Source organism: Amblyraja radiata, chromosome 22 (genome assembly GCF_010909765.2).
Source record: "Amblyraja radiata isolate CabotCenter1 chromosome 22, sAmbRad1.1.pri, whole genome shotgun sequence".
Taxonomy (NCBI): Eukaryota; Metazoa; Chordata; class Chondrichthyes; order Rajiformes; family Rajidae; genus Amblyraja; species Amblyraja radiata.
The window spans coordinates 17801857-17829734 of record NC_045977.1 but is presented as its reverse complement, the minus strand read 5'-3'; the positions used below and the strand labels follow the sequence as shown (position 1 = coordinate 17829734).

The window sequence follows — 27878 nt, the reverse complement described above, 5'->3', positions numbered from 1 at the left end:
TGAAGGGCCTGTTCCTATGCTCGACAGTTCTATGCTTTATGTTCAAGTACCATTATACCCTGAATGTAAATCTTTCACCCAAAGGAGTACACTCTCATTAACGATTTATTGGGCAATATCAGTAATCTTATTCCTATTCCTTCATCCACAGATGCTGTTGCATGCGTAGACCCCGAGGAATGTTTGAAAGTGTGTGGCACCAAAGTGGGCTGTTCTAACATCGCTTTCCCCAAGCTCGTGATTGAACTCATGCCCGATGGTAACTTTTATTTCATTTATACAGTCTTCATGTTCTTGAAGAAATCAATGATTACAAATTCAGGGCAGCATGGTGGCGCAGTAGCTTTGGATCTGATCTATGAAAGGATATGTAGGGGGCGCTGACCTGTGCACGGCTGCCCAGCCAGCAGCTGTCTGTCTTTTCATCTTTTTATTTTTATTTTAGTTAGTTAAAGTGTTTTGTTTGGAGGTCTAGATTTTTTTATGTGGGGGGGGGGGGGGGGGGGGGGGGAAGGGGGTAAACTACCTTTCAGGGTCCCTACCTGGTCGGAGAGGCAGCAGCTTCGACCCATCCTCGCGGCCTACCAGCGGGCCTGGAGCGGCGTTTCCTGTCGGGGACCGCCCAGAACCTCGGCTTCGGCGGCGGCACAGCGCTGGAGCTGGAGCGCAACTGTGGAGGCCTCAATAGGCCCGACTATGGGTGAACTGGGGTTGGGGACTGGACTTTGTGCCTTCCCTCATAATGGGAACCATTGTGGGGGGATGTTCTTTATGTTTAAAACTCTTATTAATGTTATGTCTGTATTCCTTCTTTATGTGCTGCAAAATGGCAAGAAGCATTTCACTTCACTACACCTAGGTGTATGTGAATGTGACCAATAAAATACCTTTGATACCTTTGATACCCTTTGATATGTTACAAGAGCCGGCTAAAGAACGGGTAAAAGGGCAAAAATCAATGCAGAGGAGGGTAGCTCAGTGGCGCAGCAGTAGAGTTGCTGCCTTACAACGCCAGGCTAAACCCCGGTTCCATCCTGACTACGGGTGCTGTCTCCCTGTGACTGCGTGGGTTTTCCCCGGGTGCTCAGGTTTCCTCCCGCACTCCAAAGACAGGCAGGTTTGTAGGTTAATCGGCTTTGGTAAAGATTGTGAATTGTCCCTAGTCCATAGGTGAGTGTTAGTGTACGGATGACCATGTTCGGTGCGAGCGCGGTGGGCCGAAGGGCCAATTTCCGCGCTGTATCTCTAAACTAAACAACTAAACAAAACCAAAATGAACAGGTTCGCACAACGGGAAAGTACTCACATTTTCAACAAAGAACAAACTTCACAAAAATTGCAGGATGCATAACTCGTACTGTCTTACTCATTTGAAAATTGTGAAGTAATACTAGGAAATTACGAGCGTCTTTCCATTTTTCTATTTCTGTTTGTCACAACAAATAAATAAAATTAGTCATTTTATTGAGAATTTACTAGTATAATAATTTAATATTATTCAATGAATATTTGAGATGAATCCCAGAAACCACTTCAGAAAGAAACACATAAATTAAGAATTTAATTGAAAGAATTATATTTTCTAACATAAATAATTTACATTTATGCAGTACCATTCACATCTCCAAAGCAGTTTATAACATGTAATACTTAGGATTTGGAACAGAGAACATATTAATATGCAGCACATGAACAGGCCCTTCGGCCCACATTGTCTGTGCTGAACATGATGCCAAGATAAACTAATCTAATCTGCCTCCAAGGGATATAATCCCCTCATTCCCTGTATATACTGTACATGTGCCTATCTGAAAGTCTCTTAAATGTGATTATCCTATCTACCACCACCAATAACCCTGGCAGTGTGTGCCAGGCACCCACCACTCTCCGTGTAAAAAAACTTATGTTCATAAATTCATGAGTCAAAGGAGCAGATTTCGGCCATTCGGCCCATCGAGTCTACTCTGCCATTCAATCATGGGTGATCTATCTTTCCCTCTCAACTCCATTCTCCTGCCTTCTCCCCGTAACCCCTGACACCCGTACTAATCAAGAATTTTACTGAAAACTAGCCCGACACGTCTCCTTAATACTTTGCTTCTCTCACCATAAACCTACGTCCACTCAGTCTTTCACATGTCCACTCTGGGAGAAAGGTTGTCCACGCGGTCTATCTACTCAATCTATTGCCTGTCTACTCGATCTATTCTGCCCACTAACTCCTGACTTAGTTGCTCCAACATCGGTGACCATTACTTCAGTTGCTCACGTACTGAGCTACGAAATTCTCTCCTTCCACTTTTCCTCCTCTCTTTCCTCTTTTAAGATGTTCTTCAACATCTGCTACTCTGACCAAGTGTTTGTCCACTTGTCCTTCTACTTTCTTTGATGGGTTGGTTTTAATTAATTTTTGGAAGCACTCCCATAAGTGGCGCAGTGGTAGAGAATCGGGTTTGATCCAGACCTCGGGTGCTGTCTGTACGGAGTTTGCATGTTCACATTGCGACCGCATGGGTTTCCTCCGGGTGCTCCGGTTTCCTCCCACATTCCAAAGATGTGCAAGTTTGTTGGTTAATTAGCTTTGGTAAATTTGTAAAATTGTCCCAAGTGTGTTGGATAGTGCTGGTGCACGGGGAAATTGCTGGTCGGCGCGGACTCCGTGGGCTGAAGGGCCTGTTTCCGTGTTGTATTTCTCAAAAAAATCTAAAAAAAAGTCATGAAGGAAGGAATTGCAGAAGCTGGTTTACACCAAAAATAGACACAAAATGCTGGAGTAACGCAGCGGGTCAGGCAGCATCTCTGGAGAACAGGGATAGGTGACGCTTCGTGTGGGAACCGTTCTACAGACTGAAAGATAGAGGTGGTGGGGGGGGAGGGGGGGCGGGGAGGGGGAACTGGAAGTGAAAAAAGGCCAGAACAAATCTGGGCGGGCAACAGTTCAGGAAAGGTGGAGCCCACAATGGCCCATTGTTGGCTGGGGAAGATGTGCTAACGACAGGGATACAAGGATGTGAACAGTGGGGGAGGGGAGGAGTGATGGGGAGAGGGATTGCAGCATTTACAATATTAGATCAACGCTCCATACCGCTGGGTTGTAAGCTGCCCAAGTGAAATATGAGGTGCTATTCCTCCAATATGCATGTGGCCTCACTCTGACTGTGGAGGAGGCCCAGGGCAGAAAAGTCAGTGTGGGAATGGGAAGGGGAGTGAAACTGTTTGGCAAAATAAGATGTATTGGCTTTAACTGTTGTTGCTCTTTGACCTGATTCCAGGTTTACGAGGACTAATGATTGCTGTTATAATGGCAGCTCTCATGTCCTCCCTGACATCTATATTCAACAGCAGCAGCACGCTGTTTACCATGGACATCTGGAGGAAGATCAGGAAGGATGCCAATGAACGAGAACTACTCCTTGTGGGAAGGTAAAGTTGAACCAGAGATGCTACTAATGGCATCCATTTTGAAAAAACAATCTAGTCCAGTTTACCATATAAAAATGGTACCCTCATAGTGGCACAGCTGGTAGAGTTGCTGCCTCTCAGTGCTAGGGACCCGGGTTTGATCCCAACCTCAGGTGCTGCTTGTGCGGAGTTTGCACGTTCTCCCTGTGACCACATGGGTTTCCTCTGGGTGTTCCGGTTTCCTCCCACATCCCAAAGATGTGCGGGTTTGTGGGCTAGTGTGTAGGAAGGAAGTGCAGATGCTAGTTTACACCAAAGATAGACACAAAATGTTGGAGTAACTCAGTGGGTCGGGTCAGGCAGCATCTCTGGAGATAAGAAGCAGGTTAATTGGCTTCTGTCAATTGTCCCTAGTGTGTAGGGAGTGGGTGTGAAAGTGAGTTAACATAGAACTAGTAATGAACCTGTGAATGGGTAATCGATGGTTGACGTGGACTCGGTAGGCCGAACGGTATGTTTCCACTCTGTGTCTCTAAACTAAACTAAACTATTCAGCTAATGTTTCACCACTTCCTTGTCCTTTGCCTTTAGGATTGTGACTGTGATACTGGTCGCAGTTAGCCTGATCTGGATCCCCATTTTACAGAGTGCCAACAGTGGGCAACTCTTTGTTTACATTCAGTCGGTTACCAGCTACTTAGCTCCTCCAGTTACCGCTGTCTTTCTCCTTGCTGTGTTTTGGAAAAGAGCAAATGAGTGTGTAAGTATGTTGAGATTCATGGAATCATAGAGCCATAGACGTGTGGGCCGGTAAAAAGGCCCTTCGGCCCAACCTGACCATGCCAACCAAGGTACCCTTTCTACACTAATGCCTCTAGTGGCGGCACAGTGGCACAGCGAAATAGTAGCTGCCTTACAGCACCAGAGACCCGGGTTCGATCCTGACTAAGGGCGCTGTCTGTACAGAGTTGGTACATTCTCCCCGTGATCGTGTGGGTTTTCGCCAGGTGCTCTGGTTCACTCCCACACTCCAAAGATGTACAGATTTGTAGGTTAATTGGCTTTGGTAAGAGTTGCAAATTGTCCCTCATGTGTAAGGTAGTGCTGATGTACGGGGATCACTGGTCGCATTGGACTTGGTGGGTTGAAGGACATGTTTCCACGCTGTATCTCTAAACTAAACTAAATCCCACCTGCCCGCATTTGGCCCATATCCCTCAAACCTTTCCTATCCCTGTACCTGTCCAAGTGGTGCTGGTCGGACCACATGAGCAGTTTTGGGCCCCATATCTGAGGATGGCATTGGAGAGGGTCCAGAGGAGGTTCTCAAGAATGAACCTAGGGATGATTGTGTTAACATATGATGAGCGTTTGGTGGCATTGGGCCTGTACTCGCTGGAGTTTAAAAGGATGAGGGAGGACCTCCTTGAAACTTACCAAATAGTGAAAGGCCTGGATAGAGTGGATGTGGAGGGGATGTTTCCACAAGTGGGAGAGTCTAGGACCGGAGACCAGAGCCTCAGAATAAAAGGATGTACCTTTAGATAGGAGATGAGGAGGAATTTATTTAGTCAGAGGGTGGTGAATCTATGGAATTCATTGCCACAGACAGCTATGGAGGCCGTCAATGGAAGGTGGAGATTGACAGATCCTTGATTAGTAAGGAGGGTGTCAGGGGTTATGGGGAGAAGGCAGAAGAATGGGATTGAGAGGGAAAGTCAGATGCCATGATTGAATGGCACTGTAGCCTTGATGGGCCAAATGCCCCAATTCTGCTACTATAACATGAACTTATGAACTTACAAATGTCTTTTAAGTGTTGTTGTAGTAGTCAGTCAGTAATGGCGGCCTGCTTGCTTGCAGGGTGCCTTCTGGGGACTGATGGTTGGGTTGGCAATCGGACTGGCGAGAATGATAATGGAATTTTCCTACCCACCGCCTCGCTGCGGTCTGTACGACCCAAGGCCGCCCATCCTGAGGAAAGTTCACTACCTGCACTTTGCGGTCATACTCTGCGCCCTGACTGCGCTCGTTGTCGTGGCAACCAGCCTGCTGACTGATCCTCCCAAAGAGAGCCTGGTATGTTCCAGCTACTGCTTTATGATGTGTTTGTGTAGCCAACGTTGCTCTTCCAGCATTCCGTGCACACCTTTCCTTCCATTCCTCCGCCTCTCTTCCCCAGTTCCTTCCACCTCCTCCATCCACTCATCACCTACCCCTCCCTACTCTGCCTGCCTGACGTCTCTTCTCCCTTCCCCTCTGCCCCACCCTGATCTTCCACCATCCTTCCCTCTGGTTCTACATTTCACTCCCCTTCTTCCCTTATCATCAGAATCCACCATCTACGGCATTCTGTCTTCTCCATTTATTACCTCCAGCCGCAGTTACTATCTCCATCCATCTGCCAATCATAACGTCATGTTCACCGGTTACAGGAGCAGGATTAGGCCATTTGGCCCATCGAGTCTACTCCGCCATTCAATCATAGCTGATCTATCTTTCCCTCTCAACCCTATTCTCCCGCCTTCTCCCCAAAACCCCCGACACCCGCACTAACCAAGAATCTGTCAATCGCTTTCTTAAAAATATCCATTCATGGCCTTCTGTGGCAATGATTCACCACCCTCTGATGAAATAAATTCCTCCTCATCTCCTTTTTAAAGCTGCGCCCTTTTATTCTGAGGCTGTGCCACTAGTGGAAACATCCTCTCCACATCCAGGCCTTTCACCATTCGGTAAGTTCCCCCTCATCCTCCTAAACTCCAGCGAGTACAGGCCCAGTGTTGCCAAATGCTCCTCATATGTTAACCCAATCAATCATTCCTGGGATCATTCGAGTGAACCTCCTCTGGACCCTCTCCAACGCCAGCACATTCTTCCTCAGATACGGGGCCCAAAACTGCTCCCCTCTCACCTTAAACGTATGACCTCTGGTATGATACCCCAGCCCTGGGTAAAAGACAATGCATTCACCTTATGTATTCCCCTTGTGATTTTATACACCTCTATAAGATCACCCCTCACTAATTGCCGTCATCCATCAACAAATTAGATGGCACTGAAAATATTGGTACTAACAACTTTGCTTTGCACCCATTCACTGATGCTCCCTCTCCACCTCTCTATCTTTCCCACATTTATCTCCTCACTTTGCCGATCACGGATCTGAAACATTAACCCAGGTTCATTCTCCACAGAATTGCTGGATACTCTCATAAAGTGGTGCAACCAGTAGTTCAAAGACAGGCTCAAAGTGCTGGAGTAATTCAGCAGCTCATGCAGCATCTCTGGAGAAATAAAAGGTAGGTAACATTTCAGGTTGGGATTCTTCTGAATTCTAGTTAGTAGGATTCTGAAGAAAGGTCCCAACTCGAAAAGTCACCTATCCTTTTAACTCCAGAGATGCTGCCTGACCCATTAAGTTACTCCAACACTCTGTCTATCCTTGGCATGAATCAGCATCTGCAGTTCCTTCCTGTTACATTTTAGCTCCTCCAGCGGATCATTTGTTTTTTACTTTCTGTTTTTTATTGGAACGATGGTACTTGTACTAAAATGTGTTCACTTGATGGCTGCTTTATTCCAGATCTTCAATAAATGTAATTTCTAAATATGCTTGATCCTTAGAAGGCAGGTGTTACATGGTGGACTCTTCCACGCGACAGAAGGCAGCCAGACATCTCCCTGCCAAAGACATCTCCTGAAGGACAGGCCTGGGAGAGTGGAACAGAAGGTAGGAGGACTTCAACGTTTTGTCACTTTGCAGGATGGAAGGCACGTTGCTTATTCTGTGTGTTATTTGCACCTTCCGATCTCATCTTGACCATGGTTTACTGGGCAGTTTCACCAAAAAATGTGATCCTGAGCCATTGAACCATCGATAGGGCGGCACAGTGGCCCAGCGGTTGAATTGCTGCCTTACATTGCACGGCACAGAGCCAGGTTCGCTCCCGACTACAGATGCTGTCTGTACGGAGTTTGTATGTTCCCCCTGTGACCGGGTGGGTTCCCTCAGTTGCTCCGGTTTCCTCCCACACTCCAAAAACGTACGTTAATTGGCTCCTGTTAATTGTAGATTGTCTAGTGTGTAGGACAGTGCTAGTATACGGGTGATTATACATACTATGTGTGTATATGTGTATATATGTGTGTGTATATATATATATATATATATATATATATATATACACACACACACACACACACATAATATATATATATTTATACAGTATGTATGTATGTATATTTATATTGTGTGTTTTTGTATGTATCCATCTATAAATGCAGATATGTAAATGTAGTACTCTGTAAACACCATAATAAACAACCAAAATGTGTGTGTGCATGCGTGTATGTGCGTGTGTGCGTGCGTACGTGCGTGTGTGTGCGTGCGCGTGCGTGCGTGTGCGTGTGCGTGCATGTGTGTGTGTGTGTGTGTGCGCGCGTGCATGTGTGTGCGTGTGTGTGTGCGCATGCGTGTGTGCATGCTTGCGTGCGTGCGTGTGTGTGCGCGTGCGAGTGTGCGCATACGTGTGTGCATGCTTGCGTGCGTACGTGCGTGTGTGTGCGTGCGCGTGCGTGCGTGTGTGTGTGTGCGTGCGTGCGTGTGTGCATGTGCGTGTGTATTCACACACATATATATATATTGGTTGTTTACTGTGGTGTTTACAGAGTACTACATTTACATATCTGTTGTGCTGTTGAAAGTAAGAATTTCATTGTTCCGTTTCGGGACATATGACAATAAAACACTTTTGACTCTTGACGTCTTGTGGCCTGATTATTTACTTACTATATTCTTCTGTTCTTTGGGCGTTAGGTACAGTGGGGACGATACGACAGAAGCGGTCGTGGACTGACCTCTGCTGCAGTACCAAGACAGAGGGAGACTGCGGCAACCAACAGCGCAACAACACCGACATCCATGAGAGCCCATTCTGGTCACGGGTGTGTTGTATAAACGCAATTATCCTCGTCTCCGTGAACATCTTTCTGTACGCGTACTTCGCTTGAGTCAGCAAGTGGCGCGACAGTACATCTATAACAACCCTGAGTGTATATTTTGTCGCATGTGATTCCAGAAAACGTATAATCAGTGGAATTTGTAGGTAAACTGGTTTCCATTATGTTTTCTATCTCGTGGTTGAGTGAGAAAAGTATTAGCTCCATTTCAGACTTGATTGATGTAATCTTCTCCAATATTCTCCATGCTATATGTATATATATATAATGGTCCAAAATCTGTGCCCACGTCTCACCCTGCCTTCTCCCAACCCTCTGCACGAAGAGAAGTGTTGAGATGTGGGGAGAGTGGGGAGTGACAATGCATCTTTGAAACATAGCAAGACATTGGACTCCTTCCTAAATGTCTCCTCCCTTATCTCAGTGATGGTTCACCGGTTTCTTCACTACCACGCTTTTCACTGCACACGTGGCAATAAACTAAACTAAACTAAACGTGTACCAAGGTACAGTGAAATACTTATTTTGCATTCAGCTCAACAAGACTATCACCATAGATAAGCACAATCCCCGGTTGGTACAGAATGTACATAACAGCCCACCGAGTCTATATGTAAGAGTTGCCCACTTGCCCCCATTTCAACGTCCCAGCTGCAGCTGGCCACAAAGACCCGTCTCTAGAACTGTCGTCCCTCTCCTTGCTGGTCTTCTTCAGCGCTTGTTCCCCGGGCAGGTGCCTCCCGCAGCTGAACTTGGGGGTAAGACCCCCCCCCTCCCGGTTCTTCTCACCAGGCCCACATTTGCTGCTGTCACCAACTCCCCCCACCACCTCTTTGATTCTCTCCCTCCTGCGCTTAGATGCCCACGTAAACCAACCTCTTCCACCCGTGCGATGGCAGAAACTGGAATATGGAGCAAGAAATGAACTGCTGGAGGAACTCAATGGACCGAGGTCAAGCAGCAACTGTGCAGGCAAAGGGGTCAATGGTCGACAATTCCTTCCCCGCAGATGCTGCTCGACCCATTGAGTTCCTTTAGTTTAGTTTAGACATACAGACCCTTCGGCCCACTGAGTCCGTGCCGACCAGCGATCACCCTGTACATATCCTACACACTAGGGATCATTTACAATTTTACTGAAGCCAATTAACCTACCAACCTGTACATCTTTGGAGGGTGGGAGCACCCAGAGAAAACCCATGCAGAATGTGGAAACTCTGCACGGACAGCACCCGTAGTCAGGATCGAACCCGGGTCTCTGGCGCTGTAAGGCAGCAGCTCTACTACTGTGCCACTGTGCCGCCCTCCTCCAGCAGTTTGTTTTTTGCCCTTTTACCATTCTTTAACTCTCTCATAACACATTGTTTCATAGCTCAGATCCAAATCAAGTTTGAAGATTCACCTACAGTGTTTTTATATATAAATCCGCCACTCACATTTTTGGTGTATAGACCATTTTAAATTCCTGAACTGCCTATTCCCACACTCTGCACCTGGTTTAAAATTTAAAACACCTCAGAGATTACTAGGGATATCAAGCCAACCAACGACGTTGGAGAGGATACAGATTCTTACATTTTAGACGTGAGTTAATTTCTGATTTCCAGCCTTTGTAGCTTTGATCTTATTGTTGTCGTCACAGGTGATTATTAAAATCAGCTATTCTTCAAGAAATCCAAGTCTATGAAGATGTTTTTTGAAGAGATGCAGCATGGAGAAAGGCCCTTCGGCCCACCGAGTCCATGCCGACCATCGATCACCCACTCACACTAGTTCTATGTTATTCCACTTTCTCATCCACTCCGTACGCTCTAGGGGGCAACTTACAGAGGGACAATTAACCAACATCCCTTTGGGATGTGGGAGGAAACTGGAGAACTCGGGGGAAACCCACTCAGTCACCGGGAAAACGCGCAAACAAAAATAGTGAGTATTAATCGGCCACTCGCTTAGTGCAGAGGAAAGGTTGTATAACTCGGTCTTTAACTATTTAATGCTTCATTTTGCAATTGTTTCGTTTAGTTTAGAGATACAGAGTGGAAACAGGCCCTTCCGTCTACTGAGTCCATGCTAACCAGCGATCACCATACACACTAGTTCTATCCTACACACACTAGGGGCGATTTACACAAGCTAATTAACCTACAAACCTGTCCGCCATTGGAGTGTGGGAGGAAACCGGAGCACCTGGAGAAAACCAGGGAGAACGTACAAACTCCGTAATCAGGATCAGACCTGGGTCTCTAGTGCTGCAAGGCAGCAACTCTACCTCTGCGCCACTGTGCCGCCCTGCACGTATTTATACACTAGGCCACAGGAGCCATTTTACAGGCATGAAGCCAGCAGTGGTTTGTCTGATGGAGCCTGTTGTGTAACTGCCTGGCGTGTTGATTCGGATAGCGAGAGAGAGATTGCTGCCCAGTCTTGAAGCAGTTCACAGTCCCAGCGTACATGCGAGTGAGGGGCCCAACATTCAGCTGAGGCCTCTTCCCTGGAAGCATAGAACCTTTGAATTGTTATCACACAGCGGGAGGTCACTTGGTCCATTGAGTTCCTGCCAGCTCCTGCTACACAATCCCATCATTCCCCATCCCCTCCCCCCACTACCCTTCACCATTCCCCATTCCACAGTCCCTCTTTACTTCTCCCCGCTCCCTTCTCCCACCCCCTTACTCCTCTCTCCCCATTCTCCTCCCCCTCTTCTCTCTCCCCACTCCCCCCACTTCCCTGCCTCCTCTCTCCCCATTCTGACCCCACTCCACTTCTCCCTCTCTCCCCACTCCCTTCCCACAGTCCACTTCCTCCTCTCCCCCACTCGCCTCCACTCTTCCTTTCCCCATTCCCCTTCTCTCTCATCTTTCCTAATTTCCCCCGTGCCTTTGCCTCTCCCCTTTTCCCACCCTCCTTTCCACACTTACATTTTCCCACTCCCAGTCTCCCCTCTCTCTTTTCATTTCCCTACTCCTTTTACTCTCTCCTATCAATCCACTCCCCCTCCCTCAATTTATTTCCCCTCTCCCACTTCCCGCCTCATTTCCCCCCGCTGCCTCTTCACCACTGTCTTTTCCTCACTTTCCCCCACCCCCCTTCCCTTTCCATAAGCCCCTTTCTTTGCTACTCCTTTTCCCCCCATTATCCCATTATCACCTTCATCTCTACACCTTCCCAATCACACATTGCATCAGATCCCCTCATACTGATTAAGTACGATCAGACTTCCATCCAAGTATCTCCCCTCCCCTCCCATGGGTAACCTCCACCCCACAATATGTAATGGCATACACCCACCCAACTCAACCCCCCCCCCCCCCCCACCCCTCCCCCCCCACCCCTCCACCCCCACCCCCCCCCCCCCCCCCCCCCACACTTACGCTCCTTTCCCTCTGTTGTAAAGTGAACAGGTTCTATATTAGACTCTCGCCTTTATACAGCGCGGAAATAGGCCCTTCGGCCCACTGAGCCCGTGCCGATCAGCGATCACTCCGTGCCTAGATAGGGCTCTTAAAGATAGCAGAGTCAGGGAATATGGGGAGAAGGCAGGAACGGGGTACTGATTGTAGATGATCAGCCATTCAGTGCTGGCTCGAAGGGCCGAATGGCCTACGCCTGCACCTATTATCTATTGCACTAACATTATCCTACACACACTGTGAACAATTTACAATCTTTACTGAAGTTAATTAACCTACAAACCTGTACGTCTTTGGAGTGTGGGAGCAAACCGGAACACACGGAGAAAACCTACGCGGTCTCAGGGATAGAGTAGAAACTCATAGTCAGGATCGAACCCTGGTCCCTGATGCTGTGAGGCAGCAACTTTATCGCTGTGCCACATTGCCGCCCCAATCCTATAGTTGTATCTCCACAGTTTCTTTGTTTCGTTAGTTATGATATGTTGTTACCCTGGCCAATGATGCCTTATGCACCTGTTGATAGGAAAAGAAATGCATTCATTTTTCACAAAGGAACTAGAAACGCCAGGGTGTAACTGAATCTAATCTGTGATGCCTCCAGCTATCCTTGTCACTTAAAGTGACATCGTCTGCCCAATACGGAATAAATATTATTTTTTTAGAGTAGAATTGCACAGGATTTATCTCTGTCAAATCTAAAGATAGTTTGAGATTGAGTTTAGTTTAGTTTATTGTCACATATAGTGAGGTACGGTGAAAAGCTTTTGTTGTGTGCTAACCAGTCAGCGGAAAGACTATATATGATTACTATCAAGCTGTCTACAGTGTACACATAAAGGATAAAGGGAATAATGTTTAGTGTAAGATAAAGTCCAGTAAAATCCAATTAAAGATAGTCTGAAGGGCCTGTTCCACTTTCACGACCTAATTCACGACCTCTGCCGAGTTTGCCCTTGACTCATACTCGCAGCATGGTCGTCACGAGGTCGTAGCAGGTCGTAGGTAGGTCGTAGCAGGCCATGATGCTAGTCGTAGGCATTCGTGGCAGGGAGTTGCGGAGGGAGCAGTCTTTGCGGAAGGCAGACATGGGGGGAGATGGGAAGATGTGGCGAGTGGTGGGGTCACGTTGGAGGTGGCGGAAATGGCGGAGGATTATGTGTTGTATTTGCCGGCTGGTGGGGTGAAAGGTGAGGACCAGAGGGACTCTGCCCTTGTTGCGTGTGCGGGGATGGGGAGAGAGGGCAGTGTTATGGGGTATGGATGAGACCCTGGTGTGAGCCTCATCTATGGTGGCGGAGGGGAATCCCCGTTCCCTGAAGAACGAGGACATTTCCGATGCCCTGGTATGAAATGTCTCATCCTGGGAACAGATGCGGCGTAGGCGGAGGAATTGGGAGTAGGGGATGGAGTCTTTACAGGGGGCAGGGTGGGAAGACGTGTAGTCCAGATAGCCATGTGAGTCAGATATGAAATGCCTGAATCTGGAGGTGTGTGTTTTCACACTTCTATACTTTTTGCCCAATGGGAGAGGGGAGAAGAGGGAGTGGCTGGGGTGCGACTCGTCCTTGATTATGCTGCTGGCCTTGCCGAGGGAGCAAGAGGTGTAAAGATAGTTGTGTTTGCCCCATGCCATTTATAACTATAATTTACGAGTGGATCTGTTACTTTCTCATGGGTTGTTGTCTGTAGTTCGCAGGACGCACAAGCAACCTTCAGCTGTTTAATCCTCTTCACACGCTGATTGGCCAGGGTAAGTATTTGTTCACAAGGCTTCACGAGGATTTTGCCAGGACTCGAGGCCCTGAGCTATAGGGAGAGGTTGGGCAGGCTAGGACTTTATTCCTTGGAGTGCAGGAGGATGAGGGATGATCTTATAGAGGTGTATAAGATCATGAGGGGAATAGATTATAATCATGTATAGTCTTTTCACTGACTGGATAGCACACAACATAAAAGCTTCCTACCCAGCTTTCACTGCACCTCAGTACATGTGACAATAATAATAACCTAAATAGGGTGAGTGCACAGAGTCTTTTACTCAAAATAGGGGAATTAAGAAGCAGGGGTCATAGGTTAAGGGTGAAAGGGGAAAGATTTAATAGAAATCCAAGGGGCAACATTTTCACAGAGACTGGGGGGTATATGGAAACGAGCTGCCAGGGGAGGTAGTTGGTAGTTGAGGCAGGTACTATAACAATATTTAAAAGACACTTGGACAGGACGCGTGGATAGGAATGGTTTAGAGGGATGTGGCCAAACACAGGCAGGTGGGACTACTGGGGCATGTTGTTCAGTGTGGGCAAGTTGGGCCGAAGGGCCTGTTTCCACACTGTATGACTATGCATCGATGGCACGATGATTGATTTCAAGAGGCAAACCAGCCTGTATCGAGATCCGTATCAAGAGACATGAAGAGCTGGAATGTATTCCATACTGTACATTTTATTTGTGAGGATGATCATTTAAAAAAAAATATTTTTGCAACAGCCTCAAATGTTACAGAGACAGCTGGGGATATTGCTGTCAAACATTTAGAGCTGCCAGTGACTGCAGATTTACGCATCCGCGGAGCTCAGGATAACTTCTCAGGATTTTTGCATCAAAACGAGCCCACGTTCCACGATCCAAGTGAAAAGCAAATAAAGTCACGCACAAAAATGTACACAGAAGGAAAGAACAAGAGTCTGACTTAAGAAGAGATTTGCATTTTGTGAAACGTCTTTCATAATCTCAGGCTATCCCAAAGCTCAGCACAGGCGGTGAAGTGTGTTTGAAGTGTAGTCACTGATGCAGGGATCTGGTCTGAAGTAAATCAGAAGAGGTTACGATGGAAAGCTGCTTCCCGACGTTCATGATGAGATGATGGCGCTGTGGGGAGCTACTGCAAGATTCCCTGAACGTAGTTGCGTGGGAAGTAACCGATGCGGCTGTTGCACTTCCCCTTCCACCAGTTTGCATCCAGGCATTCCAGCACCTCGATCACATCGCCCCGGTTGAAGATCAGCTCCGAGCGGTCTTGTGGAGTAAAGTCGAAGCAAGCCTGTACCAGCATGGGCTTCTCCATCTGCAGCACAAGAGTGGTCAGTGTAGAACATTCGAGCTGAAAGCTCTGCAGTCCAGTCATCCAAGTAAACCCACACAAGGCAAACCATTGTAAATGGCAAACCATTATTTGGAGCATTGTCATTTTCTTTCCTCCCTCCCCCCACTCCTTCCCTCCCTCCCTTCCTCCCTCCCTCCCTCTCTCCCTCTCTCCCTTCCATCCATCCTACCTTCATTCATTCATTCATTCATTCATTCATTCATTCATTCATTAAGTCATGGCCAACACAGAAACAACTCCTTCAGCCCAACTTTCCCATGCCGACCACAATGCCCAATCTACACTAGTTCCACCTGCCCCCGTATCTCTCTAAGCTTTTAATATCCATGTATCAATCCGAATGTCTATTAAAAGTTGTTGTAGTACCAACCTTGTTATAATATTCATTCTTGTCTTCATTCATTATTTCCTTTACCCCATTCATTGACTCATTCATTCATTGACATTCATTAATTCATTCATTCACATGATGTTGATACCGCAGGCAGTGTCAGCACTCATTGCTCACCCATATTTGTATATGAATGAAAGATGAGGTAAAGAGCCAACACCATTGTTTGGTCTAGAGTCCCATTTAAATCAGATCAAGTAAGTGCAGCATATCTACATCCCTCAAGGGGATGAGTGAACCAGATATTTTTTTCACAAAATCCAGTATATTTATGGTAGCTACAGTATTACCACAATTCACTCTTATTCTGGATTTAATTAGTTACTAGGATTTAACTCTGGTGAGATTCAAGCAAGGAGTTTGTACGTTCTCCCTGTGGCCTCGTGTGTTTTCCACGGGAGCTCCAGATTCCTCCCACGTTCCAAAGATGCACAGGTTTATAGGTTAATTGGCTTCAGTAAAGATTGTGAATTGTCCCTAATGTGTCGGATCATGCTATTATCTGGGGATCGTCGGTCGGTGTGGACTCAGTTGGCCGAACTAAAACTAAACTAAATGCGTCTCTGAATAAATGGTCCAGAACTCTAGAGTCCAGTTCAGCACCTTAACACCAGTGTGAGATTTTTGTTTACAAATCTTGCCCATATGATCTGACGGGAATGATGAGAGGGCAGGGTTCGGACATTCCGTACTGATTTTCCACAGGGAATTGGATAAAGAATTTTAAAAAGAAAAACAAGTTTACATGGAGCGCATTGCCTGGGGTGGTGGCGGAGACAGACGCAATAGTGGCGTTTAGGAGGCGTTAAATAGGCACATGGAAGTGCAGGGAATCAAGGGATATAGATCATGTTCAGGCAATTGAGATCAGTCATGTTCGGCACTAACATTGTGGGCCAAAGTGCCCGTTCTCATGCTGTACTGTTCTATGTTCTACGTTCCAGGAAAAAAAAGTAAAGAAATGGGATCAATCAATTAAAGAATTAACAAAACTGAGAAAACAAGTGAGTCATAAATTGCAAAGAGGTGGGGTGGAGAGAACAGAATGAATCTCAGTACAAGGATGCACCTCTACGCCAACAAGATAGCAATCAGCACAGTGGCACAGCGGTGGAGTTGCTGCCTCACAGCGCCAGAGATCCAGGCTCGATCCTGACTACAGGTGTGGTCTGTGTGGAGTTTGTTCATTCTCCCTATGACATGTGTGAGTTTTGCAGGAAACCCACATGGTCACAGAGAGAACGTGCAAACTCCACACAGACAGCACCCGAGGTCCGGATCAAACCCGGGTGACTGGCTCTGTGAGGCAGCGGCTGCACCAACTGCTCCACTGTGCTGCCCCTTTCAAGAGACAGTCTTTACTGGGAGAGTAGCGCAAATATGAAACCTGCAGCAGAGAAGCTTTAAGGAGAAGCTGGAAAAGCACACGAAGGAGCAGAGAATAGTGGGATATTCCGATAGGATTCGATATGGAGGGGGCGAGAGGAGGCTCATGTAGATGATAAACATCAGCATGGATCAGTCGGGGCCAATGACCTGTTTTGATTCAGTGTGAATCCCCTCAATTGATTTTAACTCATAGAATCATACAGCGTGGAAACAGGCCCTTCGGCCCAACTTGCCCAAACCCACCAACATCTCCCATCTACACTAGTCCCACCTACCTGCGTTTGGCCCATATCCCTCTATCCTATCTTGCTTGTCTAAATGTCATTTCAATTTGTGATTGTACCTTAAACTTCACTTTATTTAAGAATTTGGAGCATGGAAACAGGTCCTTCAGCCCATTGAAAGTACCGACCTATGATCACCCCATGCACAAGCACTATCCTGCACACTAGGGACAATTTACAAGTTACAGAAGCCAATTAACCTACAAACCTGTACATCTTTGGAGTGTGGGGGGGAAACCAGAGCACCCGGAGAAAACCCACGCGGTCACAGGGAGAATGTACAAACTCTGTACAGACAGCACCCTCAGTCAGGATCGAACCGGTGACTCTGGCGCTACAAGGCAACAATTCTAATGCTAAGCTAATGTTCCACTGTTGTTTTCGACAATCATTTTACCTCTTCATCAGGTTTTGAATCTCTCAGGAAAATTTGTTGCTTCTTTGCGATTGTAGTGGTCCTGTAGAAGTCCACAAGCTCATTCAAGGAGTGAAACTTCTCATCCCACAAATAATATTTGCTGTCTTTATCGCGAAGGACCTTAAAGTGCTGCACATGTTTGCCGTAGCTGTGGAACAAATAAACAAGATTGTGGGTTAGAACATAGAACAGTGCAGCACAAGAACAGGTCCTTCAGCCCACAATGTTCGTGCCAAACATGATTCCTAGACCAACATTTGGCTGCATGTTCCTTCCTACTCAAGCTTTTCACTGGACCTTGGTACACATGACAATATACTAAACTAAACTAAAGTAAACTAAACTAAACCAAACCAAACCAAACCAAACTGAAATGAACATGTCAGCACCAAAGAAGGCCATTGAGTCCACTCGTGCTAAGGTCTGAACTCATGACTTCTGACTCAGGTTTGCACACAATCCACTGAATCAAAGGTTTCAAAGGTGTTTTATTGTCACGTGTACCAATTAAGGTACAGTGATATGCAAATTACCATACAGCCAGATGAAATAAAAGCAACAAGACACACAACTACACAAAAGTTAACATAAACATCCACCACAGCACATTCCCCACTTTCCTCACTGTGATGGAAGGCAAAACAAGTCCAATCTTGGGTTGATATTCCTGTCCCCTATTAACACGTGCGCACTGAAGGGACATTGGCCTTACTCCAACAAGGGAGATGTCGTCAGCAAATGAAAACTTCAGTCATGGCATTAACGTTGCAATCAAAATATAACAATGTTGCATCCTCACCAATAATGCAATGACTTATGCTGACTTATTTATTGATTGATTGAAAGATACAGCATGGAAACAGGACTTTGGTCCACAGAGTCCACACCGACCGTAGATCACCCATTCACACTAGCTTATCTCACTCATCGCATCCACTCCCTGCACATTAGGGGTAATTTACAGAGGCCGATTAACCTCCAAACCCGCACGCCCTTGGGATGCAGGAGGAAACCCACGCGGTCACAGGGATGACATGCACACTCCACACAGACAGCAGCCGAGGTCAGGATCGGACCCGAATCTCTGGTGCTGTGAGGCAAATTATACTTTGGCATGAAGTCAGGATTTACAATCAAGGTAGGAATGGCGCTCTGTCATAGCAGCCTAGAAACAGGATCCAATTGCATGTTTTTTCTGTGTAAATTGATTTAAAAAAATGTTTTTAACTAGGGTAGATCACGCTAGTATACCCTTAAGAGTGAAGTCATGTCCATTAGGAGATTGGTCTGGCTCATTTGTCCATAATTTAACCTCAAAGTGCATCGGTCAACACTTAATTTCATATTTCCTTATGACAAGGAATGAGGCCAATCGGCCCATCTAACCCATGACAGCTCTCAGAGTATTCCCATCACTCTCATTCCACCACTTATTTCTCTGTAAATTATTCTCCTTTGCATGCTCTGACACCGAGCTAAACTAGGGGTAATTTACAGAAGCCTTTTGCCCTATCAACCGGCATTGGGATGTGGGAGGAAACTGTAGCATCTGAGGAAAGTGCATGCAGTTACAGGGAGCATTTGGGGAGAGTACATGGGGAAGTGGAGAGAATAAATTAGAGGGGATAGTACAGACCCAATGGGTTGAAATTGGCCTCCTTACGTGCTATCAAAATAGAGTAAATACCCGCACGTACATTAGACAGGACAAGAGATGGGATCGAACCTGGGTTATTGGAGCTGTGAGGTTAGTTTTTGTTTTAGAGATGGGAACAGTCCCTTTGGCCCATCGAGTCCGCGCCGACCAACGATCGCTTGTACACTAGTTCTATCCTACACACCAGGGACAATTTATAGAAGCCAACTAACCTACAAACCCGCACATTTTTGGGATGTGGAAGGAAACCGGAGCACTCGGGTAAACCAATGTGGTCACAGGGAGAACGTACAAACTCCATACAGACAGCACCCGAGGTCAGGATTGAATCCGGGTCTCCGGCACTGTAAGGCAGCAACTCTACTGCTGTGCCACCGTGCCGACCTTGCTCCTGGTTGCAACACTATTTGCTGCCCCGCGGCACTGCTTACTGATATGACAATTCACACAGTCTGCATTTCTTTCATTGCCAGCAGAATGCAGTTTTTAGTAAGTCTTGTTCTTCGTCTGTTGGAGAAATGGACTTCTTAATGTGGGGGGAAGGAGGTAATTATACTTCTAGGTCCCTACCTGGTCGGTGAGGCAGCTTTTTTCTCCGGGCTGCCCGTCGACCCGTCCTCGTGGCCTACCAGCGGGCGTGGAGCGCTGTTTCCTGGCGGTGACCGCCCAGCTCCTCGGCTTCGTTGGCGGCACAGCGCTGGAGCGCTATCGTGGAGCGGAGCGGGCGATGCCTTGCCTGGGTCGCCGCGCTGGATCGACGCGCTGTAGCTCCGGTGAGCTGTGACCGCCGAGATCAACACCTCCGGGCTGCGGGTCTGCGGAGCGGAGCGGGCGGCGCCGACTTTAACGTCGGGAGCCTGTGAGCTCCAAACCGGCGCGGCCTTGTCGGCTTCGGAAGCCGCGGTCCCCAGCTAGGAAGCGGCCGTTCCAGGTGGCCCAGCCGCTGTGAGGACTCTCCCGACGCCGGGGCAACACCACCCGGCCAGAACGGCCAGGAACATCGGGCCTCCGTAGAGGCAATAGCGGTGGCCTCAATAGGCCTGACTTTGGGTGAACTGGGGATGGGGACTGGACTTTGTGCCTTCCCCCACAGTGGTATCCACTGTGGGGGGATGATTTCTCTGTGTGTAAGTTAATATGTTAGTCTGTGTCCAAGATGGCTGTCGGAAGGGAGAGTGGACGCTGGCGCGCTTTAGCTGCCGCTGCTCTCTCTTCACATTGTGTTTTTTGATTTTTTGATTTTGTGTCTTTGGAGCGATTTCTATCTATCTTTAATTTGTGTATTGATGACGTCCTTATTATTTATTTTTCTCCGACTATATGTTTTTTCTCTCTTCTGTTCATTTTTGTAAGGTGTCCTTGAGACTTTGAAAGGCGCCCGAAAATAAAATTTATTATTATTATTATTATTACCTCCCTTTTTAACAGCAGACACTATGGAAAGTGATAATCAATGCTCAGAATGATTTTATGCAAATCAATTGTGAACTGCATGCTATTATCCTGAAGATAGATACAAAATGCTGAAGTAACTCAGCGGGTCAGGCAGCGCCTCTGGAGAAAAAGGATGTTCTGAGATGTGGGGCTACTCTCAAAGTCATAGACTCATACAGCACGGAAACATAACCTTCAGCCCAACTTGTCCATGTCGATCCAGATGGCCATCTAAGCTCGCCCGCAATTGGTACAAATCCTTCTAAACCTATTCTGCCTATGTGGCTGTCCAAAAGTCCATTAAACATTGCAATGTTCCTGTCTCTAACACTTCCTCTGGCAGCTCTTTCCCACTCTGTGTGTGAAAAATTTACCCCTCAGATACCTATTAAATGTTTCCCCACTCACCTTAAACCTTATGTCCTCTGATTCTTGATGCCCCTACCCTGGGTAAAAGACTCTGTGGCATTCACCTTTTGTATTCCCCTCATGATTTTATACTCCTCTATAAGATCATCCCTCACTAAATGGCGTGATTCATCGATGAACTAGATGGCCTTAAAAGAAATGATGTTATGTGAACCGCTTTAGTTTGAACCCCTTCACAGCGCCCCCTTTCCACTATAAACGTTGTTATAGTACCTCCCTCAGTGTGTGTCATACAGCATGGATACAGGTACTTTGGCCCAACTTGCCCATCCTGACCAACATCCCCCATCTGCACTACTCCCGCCTGCCTGAGTTTGGCCCATATCTCTCTAAACCTATCTTATCCATGTACTTGTCCAAATGTTTCTTAAACTTTGTGATATTACCTGCCTCAACTGCCTCCTCCGGCAGCTCATTCTATATATCTACCACCCTTTGTGTAAAAACATTGCCCCTTGGGTTCCTATTAAATCTTTCCCCCCTCACCTTAACCTGTATCCTCTGATTCTTGATTCCCCTACTCTGAGTAAAGGACTCTCTGCATTCACCATATCTATACCTCTCTTGATCTGTTACACCTCTGTAAGATCACCCCTCATCTTCCTGCGCTCCCTTCCTGCGCTCCAAGGAATAAAGTCCTAGCCTGCTCAACCGCTCCCTATAGCACTCTCTGGGTGCTCTGGTTTCCTCCTACATCCCAAAGATGTGCGGATTAATTTGCCCCTGTAAAAAATTGCCCCTAATGTGTAGGGAGTGGATGAGAAAGTGGAATAATATAGAACTAGTGTGTCATGGAGAATCATAGAGTCATGCAGCGCAGAAACATGTCCTTTAATCCAACTCATCCATGTTGACCAAGATGCCCCATCTAAGCTTGCCCCCGTTTTGCCCATATCGCCATAAGCCTTTCCTATCCGTGTACCTGTCTAACTATGCATCTTTTAAATATTGTCATTGCACCTGCCTCAAGTATCTCCTCTGGCAGCTTGTTCCATATACCCACATATACGCAGGAATATGCTCATTCCATACGCATGAGTGAAAAAAATGCTCCTCAATACCCTATAGGCATTCAAGGAACAGTACCTCAACATCTCTCTGGGACAGTGTACCCTTTAGGACTCGTTAGGACTTTGGTCATGACTGATCATGGGTGATGCATCCTAGTTTGCAGGTTTTGTGTGGTCGGATGCAAGCCTGGGCAATGTCATATGGAGGACAGGCTGTTGCCCATGCAGCACGTCCCCCCTCTCCACGTCGCTGATCGATCCAAAGGAACAGCAGGTCGGTTACAGTTTGGTACCAGCGCCGTCGCAGGAGCTGCCAGAGCGAGGTTGTAGACAACGATGAATTGCCTTAGCGGCTCCGACTCTGGATTTGGGACTCCAAAATGGGACAAGCTCACTCCCTCCATCCTCCTCTCCGATTCCCAGTCTTCGTGGGCTCGCAGGGATTGGGCTTGTCGGCCTTCGCTCTCCGGCCTGTCCTCCTTTATTCCAGATTTCCAGCAGCTCCTGCGTTCTCACAGTTTGACCTTGTTATTTTGCTTTTAATTCTTTAAACACAGTCGATTATCTCTGACAACATTGAGTCACCTGTTGAACCTTGGCCTCCACCCTACAGCAGACAGTGCCTTTGTTCACTCCAAACCCTGCCCCCGCCTGACCACATTAAAACTTCCTTGTTTTCGTACTTCCCCAGCAAAAAGCCAACCTTTTCCCAACAAAATTTGCATTTAAACAATTGTGGTTTTTGATCCTAGTCGTGTTTCCCAACATGATGTGGCGTCTGCAATTGGGCAACTAGTCAGTGGCAAAAGTGTGAAACCACATCGGAACACCGTGTGGCAAAAACAAACATTAAACCACATCACTTGAATCAACAGGTTCTTAAAAAATTCCTGCATGAGCAATCTGGTAGAGCAGCTTCTTCGTAGCATCAGAGCCCCAGGTTCGATTCCGACCTTGGGTGCTGTCTGTGCAGAGTTTGCATGTTCTCCCTGTGACCATGTGGGTTTCCTCCAGGTGCTCCGGTTTCCTCTCAAATCCCCAAAACATGCAGGTTTGTACGTTAGGTACACAAAATTGCTGGAGGAACTCAGCGGGTGCAGCAGCATCTATGGAGCGAAGGAAATAGGCGACGTTTCGGGCCGAAACCCTTCTTCAGACTGAAGAAGGGTTTCGGCCCGAAACGTCGCCTATTTCCTTCGCTCCATAGATGCTGCTGCACCCGCTGAGTTCCTCCAGCAATTTTGTGTACCTTCGATATTCCAGCATCTGCAGTTCCCTTTTGAACAGGTTTGTACGTTAATTGGCCCAAGTAAAAAAATTGCCGCGAACATGTAGGGAGTGGATGAGCAACTGGGATAACAGAACTAGTGGGATATAAAGAATCATTGAGTCATATAGCATGGAAACAAGCCTTTCAGCCCAACTCATCCATATTGAACCAAATGCCCATCTAAGATAGCCCCATTTGCCCACGTTTGGTCCATATCTCTCTAAATCTTTCCCATCCATTTTTCTCCAACTATATTTTAAATGTTGTTATAGGACTTGCCTCAACTACCTCCTCAACTATACTCACACGCTGACAGCGAAAATGTTGCTCCTTAGGTTCCTATTACATCTTGCCCCTTTCACCTTAAATGAGTTTTTTTGATTTCCCTAACATAGACACAAAATACTGTAGCAACTCAATGGACCAGACAGCGTCTCTGGAGCAAATGGGTAGGTAACGTTTCGGGTTGTAACCCTTCTTCAGACTTAATTGGTGATTCCCCTACCCTGGGTAATGGAAGATGGATGGATAATGTGGGCCGAAGTGCCTGTTGCCACGTATATCAATACATTAAACACGAGGGTTTAGAGGTTGCAGCAATTTGGGAGGGTTTTCATTGCAGCCATTTTGTATGTGCAGAGACATCGGAGTGGTAAATATGAGGCACTTTAGCACGTATGTGTGGCCAGGGTTAAATATTTCCCAGAGACTGGTTCAACTTGGGAGGAACCCATCTTGACAACCTCTTTCAAGAATAACAAAGAAAGAAGATTATGGTAAACATTAATATATGGCGTAAACCTAATTTCAGAATGCTAAAAATACATTTCCAAACCCGAAGATTGTTGATTTAAACATGGCAATTGTGAATTGGATAAAGCCTGGGAAATAACTTTGTGTCTCTAAAACAGTGAAACGTTCCAGAAGGTTTCAGGCGCGTGATGTTACACAAAATGTTGGCGCTGAATCACATCAGGAGATATTAGGGCAGTTGATTAAATTCCTTGTCAAACATGTCAGAACATCTTAAAGGAGGTGCCCAGAGGCAGTGAGGACAGTTCTTGAGCTTGGGAACCTCAGCAACCCAAAAGTTCCTGATTGGGTTCAGGAACCCTTGCTGTGGGGAGGGAACTTTGCGATCACTGAAGTCAGGGAGGTGTTTGGGGTCTCCTCATGGTGGATGTAATGTACCGTGGCTCTCCGCTCCGGCTGATTAATGTGTACACCTCGCCCGTGGGGAGTGAGTATCTGACCGTTCTCCAGCGATGCCTTCAGCAACCCCGGGAGAGATCAGATGGTTCAGTCTGGTCCCGGATAGACTTCCTCTTCACCTCTAAGGCCGTCACAGTCAGACACACCGACACCATGCCGGTGTTCCTCTCTGACCACTGCCTCCTTCAGGCTTCCTGTCACCTACTGGAGGACAAGAAGGCAGGCAGAGGGACGTGGAAGTTAAATGTAAAGTTGTTGACCACAGAGAACATTGAGGAGCTAAAGAGGGACTACGCATGTTGGAGAAATGTGAGGTCCCTCTATGATACACTGGTGGGAAGCAACCAAGGGGAACATCAAGAGGTTCTTCATCTCCAAAGGGGTTCAGAGAGCAAGACAAGTCAGAGAGAATAGTACCACCTCCAGACAGATTTGCAGCAACTGCTCCTTTGGCAGTCGATGGGGGTGGATATGTGGGAGGAACTTAGAGAGTTGAAGGGCCGACAAGTTCGGCTCTTTACCTCCGAATCCTCCAACATTACCTTCCGATCCAGGGTCCACCACGTGGAGCAGGATGAGACGTGCTCACGCTTCATCTTCAATAAGGCTCACAGGGGATCTCCGTGATCAACAGCCTTCGGGGGAGGAGGGCTCGGTAACATCCTTGCAGACGGACATGCTGAGGATCTGCAAATCGGGTTTGTACGACAGAAAGGCCACAGACAGCACCGCCTTCCTGAACTTCCTGTTCTCTTTCACAGAGGTCTTGGAGGACAGCAAGCGGGAGAGTCCACCCGTTCTTTTGTCTCGAATAAAACTTCCGGAAGTGATGGCTTACCGGCCGAGTTGTATTCGGCTTTGTGGGACTGGGTGGCCCCAGACTTTTAAGAAACATTTAGACAGATACATGGATAGGATAGGTTTAGAGGGATATGGGCCAAATGCAGGCAGGTGAGACTAGTGTAGATGGGACATGTTGGTTGGTGTGGGCCAGGCGGGCTGAAGGGCCTGTTTCCACACCGTTTGACTCCATGACTCTATTTGACAAGCAGGCCTCATTATCCTATATTCATATTCATATTCAATATCTTAACCCAGGGATTGGCCACTATATATGACGTAGTTGGGTTTGTGTGGTGGCAGATCATATCACTGGGGTGTAGCTTGACCTCCAATAGATTCAAGCTGTGATCTCTGGTGAAGGCCTAGCCATTGACCATAATAGTAAAAATGAATCGAGCAGTGTCAATACCATGATCGCTGGTCGGCACGGCCTCGGTGGGCCAAAGGGCCCATTTTCACGCTGAATCTCTAAACTGAGCTAGTATGGCCTAGCGGCAACCCACTTAATTACTCCGGCACTTTGTGTCTTTTTTTGTAAAACAACATCTGTGGTTCCTTGTGTCTCTATACCCACTCTGGGAATCTCTGGCCCTGTACCATTCAACACAGAGAATGAGCTTTCGGATGGAATGAAGAACAACAGGCCCTGAAGGCTAGGCTATGACTATATATTGAAGAACTTTGAAACTTGAAAGGTACAAGTTGGCACTAGAAACTTGGCGACTCTTGTGTAATGCCTCAGTGTAATCTACTATTCCTACATTCTTGTACCAGGGTATGGTTGTGCGCATGTACAGTAAGATTTAATTGAATTATAGGCAAAAAATGAATTTCACTGTACCTAGGTACATGTGACAATAAAATACCATTGAACCATTGTCTCTTTGTCTTCATTGTTTTTGCCAGAATATAAAGGTACAGAAAGAGTCTTGGACTAAAGGTTAGACTTGCATTAAAAGGCAAGTGTTCAGTTAAAACATGTTCAACAACTAATTAACTTTAAGCAGCAATGTCCTATTCCTTTTTTCCACCGCTCAGTTGTTCTGTCAGGCTATTTACCTAAGCTTCCAAGAAAACTTCATTAGATTTTACAAAAAATGATGGATTGACTCCAGTAATCTTTTTGTTAGTCACTTTAGTCTGGGTGGCTCAGGTAAGAAGTTAATATGAGGTGTTGGTATATTGCAATTTGATAGAACATAGAACATTGAAAAGTACAACAGAGAAACAGGCCCTTCAGCCCATAATGTCCATGTTGAACATGATGCCAAGTCAAACCAATCTCATCCACAATCTCAAACCACTGTCATTGGGACGACAGATGGCACAATGGGCTAAGTGTTCGGCTGGCAACCGGAAGGTAGCCGGTTCGAATCCCGCTTGGAGTGCATACTGTCGTTGTGTCCTTGGGCAAGACACTTCACCCACCTTTGCCTGTGTGTGAATGTGTGTGAATGTGTGTGAGTGATTGGTGGTGGTCGGAGGGGCCATAGGCGCAGATTGGCAGCCACGCTTCCGTCAGTCTGCCCCAGGGCAGCTGCGGCTACAGAAGTAGCTTACCACCACCGAGTGTGACTGAGGAGTGAATGAATAATGCGATGTAAAGCGCCTTGAGTATTAGAAAGGCGCTATATAAATCCCATCCATTATTATTATTATTATCTCTGTGCACATGAGCATTATGCTTCCGCATCCTACATATCCATGTGTCCATCTAAAAGCCTCTTAAACACCACCATCATATCTGCCTCCACCACCACCCCTGGCATCGTGTTTCATACACCCACCATTCTCAGTGTAAAAAAAAAAACTTGCCCTGCACATCTCCTTCACACTTCGCCCCTCACCTTAATGCCTCTGTCCCACTTAGGAAACCTGAATAGAAACCTCTGGAGACTTTGCGCCCCACCCAAGGTTTCCGTGCGGTTCCCGGAGGTTGCAGGTGGTTGCCGGAGGTTGCAGGTAGTGGAAGCAGGTAGGGAGACTGACAAAAACCTCCGGGAACCGCACGGAAACCTTGGGTGGGGGGGCAAAGTCTCCAGAGGTTTCCGTTCAGGTTTCCTAAGTGGGACAGGGGCAGAACTCTATGCCCTCTACTCTGATATTTCCACCCTGGGAAAAGGTTCTGACTGTCCACCCGTTCTATGGCTCTTACAATTTTATATGCTTTCAACAGTTCTCTTCTCAATCTCTGACAGTTAAGGGAAACCAATCCAAGTTTGTCCAACCTCTCCTTGTAGCTAACACCCTCTAATCCAGGCAGCATTCTGGTAAACCTCTTCTGCATCCTCCGTAAAGCCTTCACATCCCTCCTGTAACATGCGACCAAAACTGCAGGCAATACTCCAAATGCAGCCTTACCTAATTCTCGTAGAGCTGCAGATATTGCTGGCCATTGTGAGTGTAGCTGGGAAACAGAGTCATGGAGTCATGGAAACAGCATTGGCCCAACTCATCAACACCCACCAAGATGCCCCATCTAAACTAATCCCATTTACAAGGGCCTGACTCGTATCATCTGAAACCTTTCCTTTCCCTGTACCTGTCTAAGGTCTGTTAAATGTTGTAATAGTACCTGCCTCTACCACTTCCTCTGGCAGCTCATTCCATATAACCACGGGCCTCTTTAGATTTCACCAGGTTTAGATTTTAGAGATACAG

At 46.9% G+C, this 27878-nt stretch overlaps 2 protein-coding genes across 3 annotated transcripts in view; one reads left to right on the top strand and one right to left on the bottom strand.

Annotated features, from left to right (window-relative positions):
• Positions 1 to 9461, top strand: part of slc5a10 (solute carrier family 5 member 10) — an 84123-nt gene extending 74662 nt beyond the window's left edge. The window contains exons 11-16 of the mRNA XM_033040505.1: positions 152 to 259; positions 3273 to 3423; positions 3994 to 4162; positions 5266 to 5481; positions 7030 to 7135; positions 8222 to 9461. Of these exons, the coding sequence (XP_032896396.1) occupies positions 152 to 259; positions 3273 to 3423; positions 3994 to 4162; positions 5266 to 5481; positions 7030 to 7135; positions 8222 to 8415 (944 nt within the window). The 3' untranslated portion in view covers positions 8416 to 9461. The remainder of the gene's footprint in view (positions 1 to 151; positions 260 to 3272; positions 3424 to 3993; positions 4163 to 5265; positions 5482 to 7029; positions 7136 to 8221) is intronic.
• A 4749-nt stretch (positions 9462 to 14210) lies between these two features.
• Positions 14211 to 27878, bottom strand: part of LOC116985644 (GRB2 related adaptor protein) — a 33274-nt gene continuing 19606 nt past the window's right edge. For both annotated transcript variants that reach the window (XM_033040503.1, XM_033040504.1), the window contains exons 4-5: positions 17342 to 17510; positions 14211 to 14841 (exon numbers count right to left, since the gene is read on the bottom strand). In XM_033040503.1, the coding sequence (XP_032896394.1) occupies positions 14656 to 14841; positions 17342 to 17510 (355 nt within the window). In that variant the 3' untranslated portion in view covers positions 14211 to 14655. The remainder of the gene's footprint in view (positions 14842 to 17341; positions 17511 to 27878) is intronic.